General features: G+C 33.3%; 2 protein-coding genes across 2 annotated transcripts; both read left to right on the forward strand.

Moving 5' to 3' along the window:
* The first annotated feature begins 1,690 nt into the window (after positions 1 to 1,690).
* On the forward strand, positions 1,691 to 6,369 carry LOC113869081 (probable ADP-ribosylation factor GTPase-activating protein AGD8). Its single transcript, XM_027505223.1, has 7 exons — positions 1,691 to 1,923; positions 2,004 to 2,122; positions 3,248 to 3,680; positions 3,822 to 4,091; positions 5,218 to 5,343; positions 5,844 to 5,945; positions 6,027 to 6,369. The coding sequence occupies exons 1-7, from the start codon at positions 1,861 to 1,863 to the stop codon at positions 6,129 to 6,131; spliced, it is 1,218 nt and encodes a 405-aa protein (XP_027361024.1). The 5' UTR covers positions 1,691 to 1,860; the 3' UTR covers positions 6,132 to 6,369.
* Positions 6,370 to 7,579: 1,210 nt separating this feature from the next.
* LOC113869080 (ubiquitin carboxyl-terminal hydrolase 20-like) lies at positions 7,580 to 11,462 on the forward strand. The gene is made up of 8 exons (XM_027505222.1): positions 7,580 to 8,332; positions 8,445 to 8,565; positions 8,692 to 8,802; positions 9,005 to 9,171; positions 9,279 to 9,608; positions 9,725 to 9,847; positions 10,349 to 10,904; positions 10,991 to 11,462. Exons 1-8 carry the CDS (start codon positions 7,901 to 7,903, stop codon positions 11,287 to 11,289), a joined length of 2,139 nt encoding a protein of 712 aa, XP_027361023.1. The 5' UTR covers positions 7,580 to 7,900; the 3' UTR covers positions 11,290 to 11,462.
* Positions 11,463 to 15,129: the final 3,667 nt, after the last annotated feature.

A 15,129-nucleotide genomic window follows, 5' to 3' on the forward strand; every position in this document is an offset into this window, starting at 1 on the left:
TTTTACATTTTTTTTAGAAAATTTTCATTTGACTTTTATTATTTTTTATATTAATTTTTTAATTAATAAATTTTTTAAAAAATTTATCCAAACTGGACGTCAATTATTCTCAATGGATGTGTTCGGGAGAAGACAATATTTGAAGTCTTTGATGCATTGTTAATCTAATTTTTTATATTGTTAAATAGATAAAAAAATACTGTAATTGTAAAGTTTAAAATAATTACAACAAAATTAATAATTTTCAACGATGAGATGATTTTATAATTGAATGTGAGTGTAAATTTTTATATTTTAATATTTCGTTATGGGCAATTTATTGGTATCAGATTTACAATATTCTTTATTTACTTCATAATAAAACAAGGGAATGTGTTAGTTCTTGTTTTCTTGGTCGAGGGAATGTTAGTTCAATGGATACTATCAAGTAGTAAAATACTAAATGATACCAGTCTTTCACGAGAGTGTATAGGCCTCATTCCGCAAAAATCTCTCTCTCAAAATGTGGTCAAAGTAATGGTAGCAGGCCCAAGAAATCTGAGCCCAATCCAATCTAGAACAAAGCTGTGCACCTACGATAGAAATAGAAACACATTACCAAATGTCTAACAAAACTACCCGAAAACAAAACATAAAATCAAATCTTGTGTACAATGGATTTCCAACTGGCAAGCTTGTCAGTCATGTTTTTTATAATCCTCTGGACATAGTTGTATTGCCTTTGAGCCATGTTGAATGAGATTCAGTTGAGCAAAAAAAAAAGTAGAAATCAAATCTCACGTGTTCTCACGTTAGTCCTGCGATTCACTTGTCAATTACAGTTCTTGGCATGGGCTGAATCAATTCTGAAAACTACTAAGTTATAAAGGGCTTCTCTTACGTCTATATATGGTGGTTTTGGACTTTGGGTAAGACGTTCTTGTTGTTCGTGGAGCCCAATAAGGTAACCCAACTTGTTGGAATCGTAAAGAAGCCCACTTTGGAACAGGTTAAAACCCGCTACTAATTCAGACCAAAAGAAAATGACACGAAAAGGCTTATGACACATCTCAACAACTACAACTCAATAACAACGCTTAAATACCTTTTAATTTTAAAGTTATATAATTAATTTTTATAATACTGATTTTAAACTGACAATATAATTAAAAAACATTTAAATATTTTTTTATCACATATTTTATGTTAAAACATATGTATGGCTTGAAAAGACTATTCTGAATGTAAAATAAACAAGTTTAATTTTTCACTATATCCATACATAGATCAAATTATTACTAATCAGCAACAGAAGGATTATATTTTATTCATGAGAACTTAAGTTGTACACAAAGCAAAAATATAATCGTGAACATGTGGGAAAACGTTGAAAAATAAATTGATAAATTTTTTTTTATCAATTGAATTAACAATAGATTGTATTGTATAATGTTAATGCAGACGGAAAGATTAAGGTCCAAATTTCAAAAAGAAAAATGTCCATAACAGGTTGGGAAAATGGCAGTAGTCTGTGTTAAAAAATGAATGTAACGACAGAAAAGGTGAAAGACAGCAACCATGGAGCCACTGCCAAATCCAACGACAACATAACAACACATCTTACTCGAGGTCGCTATCGTCATTCCACATAATCACTTTCATTTTAAGACGAAAAATTGTAGCACCGAAAAAGAGAGAGAGAGAGAGAAAAAGAAGAAGGAGAAAGAAAAGAAACAGAGACGTAAGAATAGTGGTTATTTTTGCGAGGTGCGGTGTTGAGTTGTGCTGCCACCAACACCGAGCACCCATCCCAAATCCTAATCCATAAATAACCTAATTTTTTGAATACTCATTTTCTCATTTTGTTAATTTTTGGCAACCATGGCGTCCGATGCCGACAAGAACACCGTGTTCCGAAAGCTCAAATCAAAGTCCGAAAACAAGGTTCCTTATTTTTCCTTTGTTGTTTCTTCTTTCGGTTTTTGCATTCAGATCTGCCACACCCCACTTGCGTTTTGTTTCAGATGTGTTTCGATTGTAATGCAAAGAACCCAACTTGGGCCTCCGTCACCTATGGCATCTTCCTCTGCATTGATTGCTCTGCTGTGCATCGCAGTCTCGGCGTCCACATCAGTTTTGTGAGGCAAGTTTTATTATTTTCTTCTTTGGTTTTCAATTGGGAAGGTAATGGTTAGGACTTTGGACTCGGTGTGGTTTTTATTTTATTTTATTTTTTGTTGCATGTTGATGAGCTGAAGGAGGTAATGATTTAATATAAAAATTGTGCTTATGTAGCTGAAGATTATTATTTTGGCTTAGAAGCTGGAGTTTTGAAACCGGGGAAATTATTCTATAGTCTATGCGGGGTTGATATAAGGGGTAATTATATGGGGAGGTTGAGGTCTTGTTGCTGGATTTGACTTTTTTTTGTTAATTCTGTTGGTTTAATTGTTAATGAAGATGTTAATGCCAGTGGATCTCCGGGTGCGGCATAAGATCTTAAGCTCTTGAGACGGATCTACCTGTCTGTATAGAACAAATAAATGTGGGCAGGTGTTTCTGTGATGCGAAAAATTTGGAAGCGTGGTGGAAGAAAATAGTGTATGACAACTACATGGCTGTTTACAAACCACGGATTTTATATAAACTTGTTTATTGTTTCCTTTCGTTGCATTATTGAATAGATAGAATCTGTGGTTGGCTAGAATTGGACGGATGATCAATGATGTTATGTTCCTTGAGTTTTAATTTGTTGTGTGGAGATCTAGGGTGGAGAAGCTGAAATGATATTTTATACTTAAAAAATGTAGTAAAAGTAGTACCACCAAAACCAAAATTTATTTCTATAATGAGTGAAGAGAGTTTTAAGAAAACATTACACTGATCTGCCTTGCAAAACATACCTTTTAGTTGATTGAATGGAGCATATTTGAATGGGAAGCATTTGTCTGATAAACATTTACAACAGGGGAGGTTGGAGTAATATTGGAAACCAGAGGAGCTGTTTATTTAGGTTTGGTAAACCTCAAAGAAAGGAAATGTTATTTACTCTTCTTTGTTTAATATTATTGTGCGTTTTATAGCTTTTTGAAATTCTTGGCCAGTTGTATCACCTAATTAAATTATCTTCTTGATCTTCTGTATCTTTGTAAGTTGCTTTTAACTCCCTTTTCTGTGCTTAATTACTCTGTTAAAAGGGAGGTTGGACCTGAATAGAAGGATAGGAAAAAGGATGAATTCCTCATTAGCTATATGTTCTTTTATGTAGATCTACAAATTTAGACTCATGGAGTCTGGAGCAATTAAGAATGATGAGCTTTGGGGGAAACAGTCGTGCTCAGGTTTTCTTTAAGCAACACGGTTGGACAGATGGTGGTAAAATAGAGGCCAAATATACCTCTAGAGCTGCAGAATTATACAAACAACTTCTTTCAAAGGAAGTAGCTAAAAGTATGGCTGAGGAGGCAGGTTCACCATCATCACCTGTTGCTTTGCAGTCTTCACAAGTTGCTGAGGGACTTCCTAAAATAAGGACCACCGAATTACCAAAAGAAAATACTCATGGGAAGGCTGAAATGCCTGAGAGCACTTCTTCACCCAGAACTTCACATGCAATGGTTTCCACTACAGTCAAGAAACCTATTGGTGCTAAAAAAACTGGGAAGACTGGGGGACTTGGTGCCCGGAAGCTTACTAAAAAGGTATGCTAATAATTATCTTTACTTGCAGATTTTATTGGAAGAAATATCTTATAAGTGTCTGTTAGTTGATCATAATAAGTATCTCAATCTCACTCAATTTGGAGATGTTTTTTATTTACAAATTATCCTTGTGATATGCAGCCAAATGAGTCTCTGTATGAGCAGAAACCAGAAGAACCACCAGCACCAGTTACTTCCTCAACAAACCACAATTTTCTTTCAGGGCCATCATTAACATCTCGGTTTGAGTATGTAGAAAATGTCCAATCATCTGATCTGAATTCTGGAGGTGGGGGCGGCACACATCTGCTTAGTCATGTGTCTGTACCAAAGTCATCAAACTTCTTTGAAGACTTCGGAATGGATAGTGGTCTTCCAAAGAAATCTGGGTCAAATTCCTCAAAAGTGCAAGTAAGTTGGTGATAGAAACCTAGTATATTTGTTGGAAAGAATTGGGAAAGAACTCTATGATTCACAGAACAGGACACACATACACCGCAGAACTTTGATGGCTTGCACCTCCCAATGCCAAGAGGCCCTAATTTCTTCTCACAAATGACAAGATACCTCCCTCTCATCATCCCCTGTTTATTTGTAGGCACCATGCCTTATTTCTGCTCATTATCCCAGCTCAACTAACTACCTTGTTGACAGTTATTGACAAATGCAAACAGATATCAGATACTAACTAACATCTAAATCTAATGCTAACATACACTTAACAACCACATACCTGCAAAATTTACCTTATATAATTTCACTTTTACTGTATGTGGGTTGTGTAGTGAATTAAATTATATTAGTTTCTGTTCAAAGTTTGACGTCCAGTCTTTTCAATTAAAATTGTTTAGCAAAATACAAGGCTCCATTTACAGCTGTAGGGGACAACATTAGCATGTGTGTTTAACACTAATAAAGAGAACTCGCGAGCAGTTTTCCATCTTCAAATCACTTTGGTGCTATAATTATAGCCTTTTGCGATGGCAGGTTTCTCCATTTTTGTGCTGAATGTTAGTTTTAAAACTTTTCTGAGGCATAATTACCAAGTCCAGTTCCGTCAACTTTTGACTGCATCTATTGAGATTATGTTAAGTATCTTTCTTGGCCTTTTGGGATTTTAATTTGATTGCAAATGAAGTTATTGCTTGATTACTGGTATTATATCAAACTGATGCTTTTAAAAGAAACATTGATGACAATAGATTACAGCGGGTGTGAATATTGAATGTTATCATGCTTCGTCTATTATAAAACTTCAGCTGTATTTGTGGACTCCAGGTTTCTTCAATTTATGACACATTTATTATTGTAGCTATCAAATCTTAACAAATATGTTATTTTATCTTTGAAAGTTTATCTTCATAGTGCATACTCCTGTAACATGTGGATACTAAACGAATTGCTTTTATTAATTATCTCATTTGACTTCAAATAACTATGGCCAATCAATCACATATATAGTATGTACTTAGTGTTTTGGGTTTAGATTTATTTTAATATTATTGTTATTTTTGTTTTGGCACCTATTGTTTACCAGATTCAGGAGTCTGATGAAGCTAGAAGGAAGTTCTCAAATGCTAAATCTATTTCTTCATCCCAATTTTTTGGAGATCAAAACAGAGCTGCAGATGTGGCTGCTCAAGCTACTTTGTCAAAATTTTCAGTATGTGTCCTTTCTCTTAATAAATTGCTGGAACGTTGTCTGAATATACCCATTTGAAAAGGTTATAAGAGCCAGTGACAAAGGTTATTTTCAAAATTTGACTTTCAACTTTAAATTTCAAATGAAGATTAAAAAGGAATGTTTTTCTGTTTCCAAACCAGTCCCGTAAAAAAAACACAGGCAAATAGGGTAAACTATTTTTATCGTTACAGTTTCCTATTGGAAAGTCATGTCTATAAGATGTTTCCTTAACATGTTTTCATTAATTAGCTAAACTAATTTTCTTTTTGTCAATACAATACGGACAGTAAGGCATTAATACAACACATGGAATTTAACTTAATGTAGCGCTAAAAATGTATGATCACGTGGTAGAAAAAGGTAACAATTCCCATCTTAATGAAACTGAGAAGGGTGCACTGCTTGCATGTTTAATGATGACAATGTCATAGCATTTAAAAGTTGACGTTTGACAAAGTTCATCCTTGTCTTATTTCCAGGGTTCAACTGCCATCTCTAGTGCGGATCTTTTTGGTGACTCAACAGATGACTCTTCCATTGATCTTGCTGCTAGCGACCTCCTTAATCGACTATCCTTTCAGGTTTGCTTCGGGATATGTAAACTTTACTGTTGTCATGCTGCTCATGTTCTCAGCAACTCTCTTTTCTTTCTTGTTTTGCAGCCACAAGATATCTCTTCTCTTAAGAATATTGCCGGAGAGACTGGGAAGAAGCTCAGCTCATTAGCCTCCACTCTCATAACTGATCTTCAAGACCGAATACTCTAAAATTGTAAGTTTTGTATCAAAGGACTTTGCATCAGTTAATAGCTACTTATGCTTCTAATGTAATAGAAGAGTGCAATGTACAATTCTTTGAGAAACAAAAATATTATACTATTCATTTTCAGGCCTGTCGGAAGCTAGTGTTTATATTTTGTGTCATTATTTTTGAGATTGCTAATGTGTTAGATGTGATTTGGTTTGTAACGAACTCAGCGATGTTATATTGTATCCATTAGAAAATTGGCACTTCTTTACATTTCTCAGTTAGCTGAGCCTCTGCCCAGCATTGGTCAATCAGCTTTTCTGTTACCATCGATTAAACTGCAAGTAATACATGTATGAACATTCATTAATTGAAAGATTCAACTATAAATATTCTTTCTATTTAATATTTTTTTATTTAAATGATTTTAAAGATGTATATTTTTTAAAAATTAATGCATTAAATGCTTGTACTTTTTTATTCAATTTTTTTAAAAAAATTAATTGTAGTCATGCTACCAACCCTCGTGTGCAAATTATCCCCTTCCGTACAGGGGAAAATTTTGCTTATTCAACAATTTTCAAATATTCAACACAGAAATATCAGTCTTGAATAGATAATTAAAGATGGATTTTAACATGTATCAATTCAGAATTAATCCACCATAAACCACATATAAATAACATATAATAATAGATTATCGATATCTTCAAAATTATATATATGAAATTTCATATGTGAAATTATTGGATTTTTTAATAATTATTTACAGCCGTTTATTGAATTAGATTTGTTCAAAAAAGAAAAATATTTATTTTTTATATATTTCTTGAATATTTAATGCTTTACCTTTTACTTAACAATTTATATTTTAATCCTTAGCGTGAAGAACACCTTAGCAAATAAAGTCATTAATTTCCTTTGAAATATCAAATTACAATCACACAATTTGACTCTTTATTTCTTTATACATCTCTTTCAAATATAGTTAATAAATAAAAAATATAATTAATACCTTACTTTATATTGTTTTTAATATAATATTCAATTTTATTTTTCTACTATTTTAAAAGAGTATAAAATAATTAAAAATTAAGTGCATAATTGGTAATTGATTTTTTAAAATGATTACATATTTTTAAAATTAAAAAAGTAAAAAATTAATTTTTTGAAAGATTGATATGTGTGAGAACTTCTAATTCTCATTTATAGCATCATAAAAAGTTAGAATATTTTTAATTAAAAAAGTATTTATCAATTTAAAATTCAACCAATATTCAATATCTTTTCCATGATTAATAATATTTTAATTAAATTGATCATATTAACATTAAATGAATATAAAAAATCCATTTCCAGAAAAAGAGAAGTCGGTGGGGGTACCTTATAAAAAGGAACACGTTGACCACAGTGGAAGGGTAACAGAGAGTGTTGGTGAGAGCGCGCGCGATGTCACTTTCCAGAAAATATTTTGGAGGCAAAACAGGGCACCCCCCAAACCCTTTTCCCTCTCTTTTCAAAACCCCATTTCTCTCTCCAAAGGTTTGAACGCTTTTCACATTCCCTCCTCTTCTTCCCCATCTCAAAACCCTAATTCTCAAACCCCGCTTCCCCAATTCTTTTCCTAATTTAAAACCTTCGATTCTGAAATTCCTCCCCAATTCAAGGTTCAAAAACCCTACCATATCCATTCTCCTAATTCAACGCTCTTTCTTCTAGAATTCCGATACCTTCTTTCTCGCTGCATTTCGAAACCCTAAGAATATCTAACTTCTCGTTTCGAAATTCCATGTGTCTCTCTCTGTCTTCAGCCGTTGAAGTCCCGGAGGACTCAACGAATGTTCCTTCTGCACCGAATCTGTTATCCGAAACCCTAGATGACTCTCAATTGGTACCGTCGTTCCCTAATTTAGATGGATCTTCCATTCAATCCCCCATTCGCGGCGTTTCTCCTCTTCTGGCGGACTCTGGCGACGGTATTTATGCCGACATTTTCGGTGAGGATGCTCCGCGAGAGGATCTTGGCATGTCTTCACTATTCCGGGGACTCAACGATGACTCGTCTTCGCTGTGTTCGTCGGCGTTGACTTCGAATTCGATGGTTTCTACAGTGCCGTTGGAGGCATCGAATGCTCCCCAAAGGGACTTTCTTTTCTCTGAAAATAACTTTGCGCTTTCAGAGGATGGAGTATCTGCCTCCGATGTTTCACCTTCTAGGATGGTTCGTATTTTGTCGCTATTGTTTTTTCGCGGGTTTTGATTGTTTTTAAATATTGTTATTATTATTCACAAGGATGATGACACCTATAATGATTATCTCATTTGTTTGTTAGGGAGCGGGTCTTTTAAACCTTGGCAACACATGCTTTCTTAATGCTATCCTGCAATGCTTTACGCACACAGTGCCCCTGGTGCAGGGTCTTCTTTCGTGCACTCATTCTACCCCTTGTGTGGGTGAGTTGCTCTTGTTTGATTTTAACTATTAAATTCTTTGTGTAAAATAGTGTTATCTGCTGTAATGATTTTAACTATGAAATTCTGTTTTTGAAGATTTTGACTTTTGATGTTGGGAAATTTCAGGTCATATAGGTGGGTTCTGTGTTATATGTGCTCTTCGTGACCATGTTGAAAGGTCCTTAGCGGCTTCAGGAGGGACTCTTTCACCCTTGAAACTTGTGGATAACCTGAACCGTATCCTTCTTTTATCAATTTTCTGATGATTATTGTAGAGCTAGTTTGCAGATTTAATGGGGCTTGTGGCCAATCATTTGACTGAAATAATTGAGGGGTGTTTATAGTAGTGATTGCTGTATCATTGGCTTTGTAAACCTATAATTGGTGCAGGATTAATTGCTTCTTTGCCTATGGTTGTTGTGATCCTTAACCTTCACAGATTTTTCTTCTATATTTACAAGATACCAGCAGGAGGATGCCCATGAGTTTATGCAGTGTGCTTTGGATAAACTTGATAGATGTTTCGTAGATTTGAAGAAGAATAATATAAATTTTGAAGATGATAATCTTGTAGAGAAAGTATTTGGTGGACGTCTAATTAGCAAAGTATGATGGAGAAGTGCATTTGTTAAGTAATTTTGGTTTTTGGCTCCTTTTTTATTTAAAATGTTGTCTTGGCTAATACTTGTTTTTTCCTTGTATTTGCATTACAGCTTCGATGTTGTGGCTGTGGCCGTATTTCTGACACCTATGAGCCTCTGATTGACCTGAGTTTAGAGATAGAAAATGTAGATTCCCTTCCATGTGCTCTGGAATCTTTTACTAAGGTGGAAAATATTGATGCGAAATTTAGATGTGAAAGCTGCAAGGAAGAGGTGTCCATGGATAAGCAACTTATGCTGGATCAAACACCTGCAGTTGCAGCATTTCATTTAAAGAGATTTAAGACAGATGGGACCCGTGTTGAAAAGATTGATAAACATGTTGATTTCCCATTGGAGTTGGACTTGCAGCCTTACACCTTTTCTAATCAAAACAATGATGTGAGTTGTGATTTTATAACCACACTTACATTCCACTAGATCACGCCAGAGGTTATTTTTGAATATTATTGTTTCCTTGATGAATTCTGTGTTCTGATTCATTTTTATGTTAATAGGTGCCCTTGAAATATGATCTATTTGCTGTTGTTGTACATATTGGATTTTCATCTACTTCTGGGCATTACTTTTGCTTTGTACGCTCTGCCCCAGACACATGGCATAAGTTGGATGATTCAAAGGTAGCATTGTTTCCTACTAGATGTGCTTAATTATTTGTGTACACTATATATTTAATAATAAAAAGTGTGTCCGTAGGGTTTGTTCAGGGTGCTGGATAATTAATTGCAATTCTGTTTTGTTTCAAATCTATTTGAGTTTGTTTGGAATGCTTCCACACTTTTGGTTTTACATGTTGAATATTGAGCTTGGAACAATTGTTGCTTAATGCTTATAGTCTCATACTTTTATAGCAATAAAAGTGATTGTACCTTAGCTGGATTCACCTTTTATGCATGATAAAGCACATGGGATTGCTATTATAGAAATATGGGTGATATTTTACTTATGTTATTTCCTCAATTGTTTTTCAGTGCTTCAGTCTTCCACAATTTGAAATTTTACTTGTTCAATGCAAATGCCATTTTTGTTTTTATGATTATTTTTCTTTTGCATATGGTTTGTGCTTTTTTAAGGGTTGTGTTGGTTAGGATTCCTTCTAAAGTCTGTTAATTTTTCTTCAGGTTACCAAGGTCTTGGGAGATTTTGTGCTGTCTCAGGAAGCATACATATTATTTTATGCACGACAGGGTACTCCATGGTTTTCAAGTATCATGGAATCTCAAGCACTCTGCTTGGATCCGAATACTAGTACATCTCCTAAGTCTGTTTTAGACGTTGGTGACAGCATGTATAAATCAAATTCTGTTTCAATTTCAAATGATGAAAGCAGTGAGGTTGGCGAAGCAAAAGATATTGCTGAGCCGCAGTTTGATTATTATTGTCCTGAAGGACATGATTTCCTTGAATTAAATGACACTGGAGATGCCACTCATGGCTGTGGACAGTGTCCATCTGGGTCAAACCAGCAAAGTGATGGTTTGAATGACTCTGAAACTACCAATGTCCAAGTGCAGTTTGGAAATAAAGCTATCATGAATGGTAGTGCCATGTTTGATGGAAATTCGTCTATTGGGAATGCCGTTCTTGATAATAACTATAGCTGTCAGGAAGTTGTTGATTTTAAAGAGAATGGTGGTTTCCATCCTTTAACTCCGCCCAGCTCCCCTGATTCTACTGGTAATTATGCTTCTAAATGTTTTTTTTATTCCCCATATTTTTTTTTATAAATGACTTGTTTAATGAACTTGAGCTGGATTTGTCAGATAAGTTCCAGATTTATCGTGATCATTTGAAGATGGAGAGTCATGGGAGCTGTAAAAGAACATCAAATAAGTTTATGGGGGATTCTGAGAGACAAGCAGCCGTGAAATACGTTAACAAGATGTCTGGCTCCAGGAAAGGCGTGTTTTTGGAATTAGTTAGTGGTCAAAAGGAAGCTTTGGACAAGAAGAGAAAAAAGATGGATTCAACTCCATATAAGAAAAGCAACACAATTGGTGTCCGCAAAAAATCAAACCATACTTCTGGCAGCCACACTGTAGCAGCTGGAGTTTCACGATGAACAATCTCTGGTATTATGACGATGTACTTGAATTCTTTTAGGGAAAAACCTAAACCTGCGATCTTTTTTGCTATAACTTGTCGATACCAAACGACGAATTGTATAGTTTAACACCCGAGCGAGCGATGAACAAATGTCCTTGTCTGGATATTTTCGCCTTCTGCATTGGTAGAGTATAGCCAGTAAGAGTGTGGACAAGGTTGTATAAATGATTTAATTGGCAATGATAATAAAGAGGCTTCCAATTTAGTATAATTTGATGATATCATCTAAAGTGTTACATCCTGAACTCCTGACATTGGTTATATCCGAAAGCTAAGTCGATTTCTTGGTCTAACTTGCCTAGATTTGAGTTTGGTGTGCGCATGTTTAGTTTAACACACTTATTACTTTTGGCTTTTTGTATATCTACTTAATATTTTTATTTATGTTAATTTTTAAACCGTTATGAATATTTTTATTTATTATAAGTGTAAAAATACTACTGAATTAAGTAGAAATAATATTAAAAAAAGTAATTGGTATTATCTTAAATTTTTAAACGAATATATTATTATTATTATTATTTTAATAGTCACAAAGAAATGTATGATCGCCTATTAGCTTGTAATCGGAGTATTGTCCAAGCTTGAGCATTGCTTATGTCTAAGGGCGGAAACTATTAAGCAGATATTCTTTTCTTAATATAAATTTAAAAACGTCAATTGCTAAGGAGCTCTTGGTCATGTCAAGCGCTTGTCTGCAATGCTTTTTTAGCTGTGGTAATATATGTATATAAGGAATTAATGAGCCCCCAACTAATCCCTTTTCCCGATTACTTGCATTAAATCTAAAATTAATTCAAACTATGAATTTGGCTTCAGACCATACAATGCTGAAGCTTCTTGCATTGGACACGTCACTTGCCGACGATCTTCCCGGTCATGACTTTTCAAGCCCAGGAAACACTAACAAACATGTTGTGGTTGTGATGGATGGGATGTCAGAGTTCACCATAGGGACTCTTCAATGGACACTAGACAATGTCGTTACTGCAGGGTGCATTGTCACTCTTCTTGGGGTCATGCCATGGCTTAACATTCCACGTGAGCGTAATTTAGTAATTTTAACTATTACTTCCGTTGGTTTAGCAATATCTATGGAAATTATTTTTGCATGGTGTTTGTTTATATTGAACGGACTGAGATTGAAATAAGCATCAATAAAATTGTAGGATTTCAGCTTCTTTTATTGGTTTGGTTTAAGTAAAATGTGAGTGAAAATTTATATTACAGTGAAATAGAGTGCTTGGATAGGTAAAAAATTTGATGGACACTTATCTTTATAAACAAAATCTAACAACGGACGTTTTCAGGATGCTTCTAATAACCAATGAATGGTAAGTGTTTTTCTTTGTGTGGATCCTATTTTAATGGGAATTTGATGAGTCGATCTGCCTAAACGTCTTGCTTTTCCTGCTATATTGGAAGTTATTTCACCTTGACGTAAAATAGTAAATTTTGATGTAGAGGTAAAATAATCTTTATGTATTTACATTTCGATCCATTTAATTTATTACATTTTTATTTTCATCAATCAAAAACTACTTTATTTCATCTCTATTTTTTTTTATTTCTTTCATTCTTAATTTACTTCTTTCATCTGAACACACTGTTAGATAAAAACTATGGAATATTTATAAAATCTTTTACTGAGTGATATTTATTTAAAATATTATTATTTTTTCTTTTATAACTGCATTATATATACAAAATTAAAAGTGATAAGAGTATTCCAAAATTACATTCATTACTTTCTTTCGGTAAATAGCAAAACACCCTTAAACTAAACGTCATATAATCCTGCCGCCAAAAGAGAGAGTCTCCGTTTATGAAAGTGAAAGTGATGGAGTGATAGGTTCCTATCACCCTTAGGAAAATTGTTTGCTTCATTTCTCAAATCCAATGAGTTTAAATTCAAGAGAACCTAAATTATTTACCCAATACGAATAATTACAACAGTTATTGAATTCAAAATATAACATTACACCTATGATAAATGACACGTTAAACAAACAACTACTCCTAAGCTAACAACCAGTTCGATGGACGAATTATCTCACCAGAAACCGTGTAATGTTGTGTAGTCTCTTTGAAGAGGAGAAATGATTTTTGGACGGTGGAGTTGGAAGACGAACCTCTTGTGCAAGAGAAAATTGGTTGTGGAAATGATGTCAAGTATGTCAAGCGTCAAGCGGTTATAGATCTTTGCAGAAAATATGGGGTACAAAAATTACCAGCACCACTTTACTAATTACTATCACATTTTATTTTTTATATATATTTTGCAAACTTTGGTGAATAAACAAATTGATCAATACTGCAATGCAGGTTGTGCCGCAGAAGAAAATTGTAATGGGTTATCCTCTACGACTTCTGGTTGTGGAGCAAATTGTTACCCTTTGTCCAGCATGGGTGGTCTTTGACGGGTATATAAATATTCATTGGAATTAATTCTTATTCAATTATATTAATTTACTATTTTAAAATGTTTGATTGGTCATCAAAACAAATTTATTTGCCGCTAAGAAATGTTAGTTATTTCATGTTTCTTGAGGAGGATTATATTGTAATGATTTGAAATACTATACGGAACAGATCTCATAAAAGGGACAGAGATTTCTATGCTAAAAAAATTCCATGCAACATTCTGATGATGAATGATGAAGGAAGGGTAGACATGATCAAACGAAGGCGCATGATTCATAACAGTGAAAGCTTTTCCAGAGAATTGGTAATGTCTTCAGCACCCACGCTTCAGATGACAGTTTCTGAGGAATCAAAGGATACTAATAAGTAAAGACAGGATAGGAACATCCTCAACTACAACATAGATAAGGACAGAAGAGCATGACAATTACCAAAGGTGTTGGAACGAAAACTCCCCAGAAATAACATGCAACAACACAAGTATTTTCGCGTATTTAATTTGTATTCTACTAGTATATGGTTAACCCATGCTATGCACGGGAAGATAATCCTTTAATTAGTCGATTAATTTATGTTAGTTACTTTCAAATATAACTTACAGGGTATCATATATAAAGCAGAAATTATATAATTTATAAAATGTATTTATTAACTGATAATAGTCTTAGTGAACTTTTATCTTTGATTACTATTATAAGTACATTTTTTTTAAATCGTTGTTAATCAAACCTTTGTAATTTTAATTAAAAAATTTAACTTTTTATTAATTAGTTCGTAATCTCAAAATATTAAGGTTATGTTTAGTAACATATGCTTACATCTTAACTAATAATTTTTTTTCTTTGTTAATAATCTAACAAATTAAAAAGAATATAAAAAAAGTTTGTAACATTTAAAAAAAGCTTAAAATTTTTGAAAGTTAGTTTATGTAAAATTACTGTAAGTAAATTTTAGCTTAATTCAAAGTTAACTTTCAATAATTTTGTTTTTATTTTCATTTTTAATCTTTTAAATGATTCATTCTCGCACAAAATAATTTTAACACATTTATTTTAGTCATTTAACATATTTTAGTTAGTTATACAGTTTATTTTACTAAACACCTTTAATTAGATTAATTAATTATAAATTATAAATTTAGTTAAATTATCATTTAGAAGGTATAATCTTTTAACTAATTTTAACAAATAGAGCCTAAATAAATCAATTTTTTTTACAAAATTCATTAACTGTGGATATTTATTGCACTTAAACATTTCCTAAGCTGACCTCTCCAATGCATTCTCTCTTTGTTCCCACAATTCTAATTTTAAAATATTGATAAAATATAAAGTAAAGATGAACATTTCGAGCTTGTGAACTGAGGCTATTA

Source organism: Abrus precatorius, unplaced genomic scaffold (assembly GCF_003935025.1).
Source record: "Abrus precatorius isolate BTA unplaced genomic scaffold, Abrus_2018 Scaffold6, whole genome shotgun sequence".
NCBI lineage: Eukaryota > Viridiplantae > Streptophyta > Magnoliopsida > Fabales > Fabaceae > Abrus > Abrus precatorius.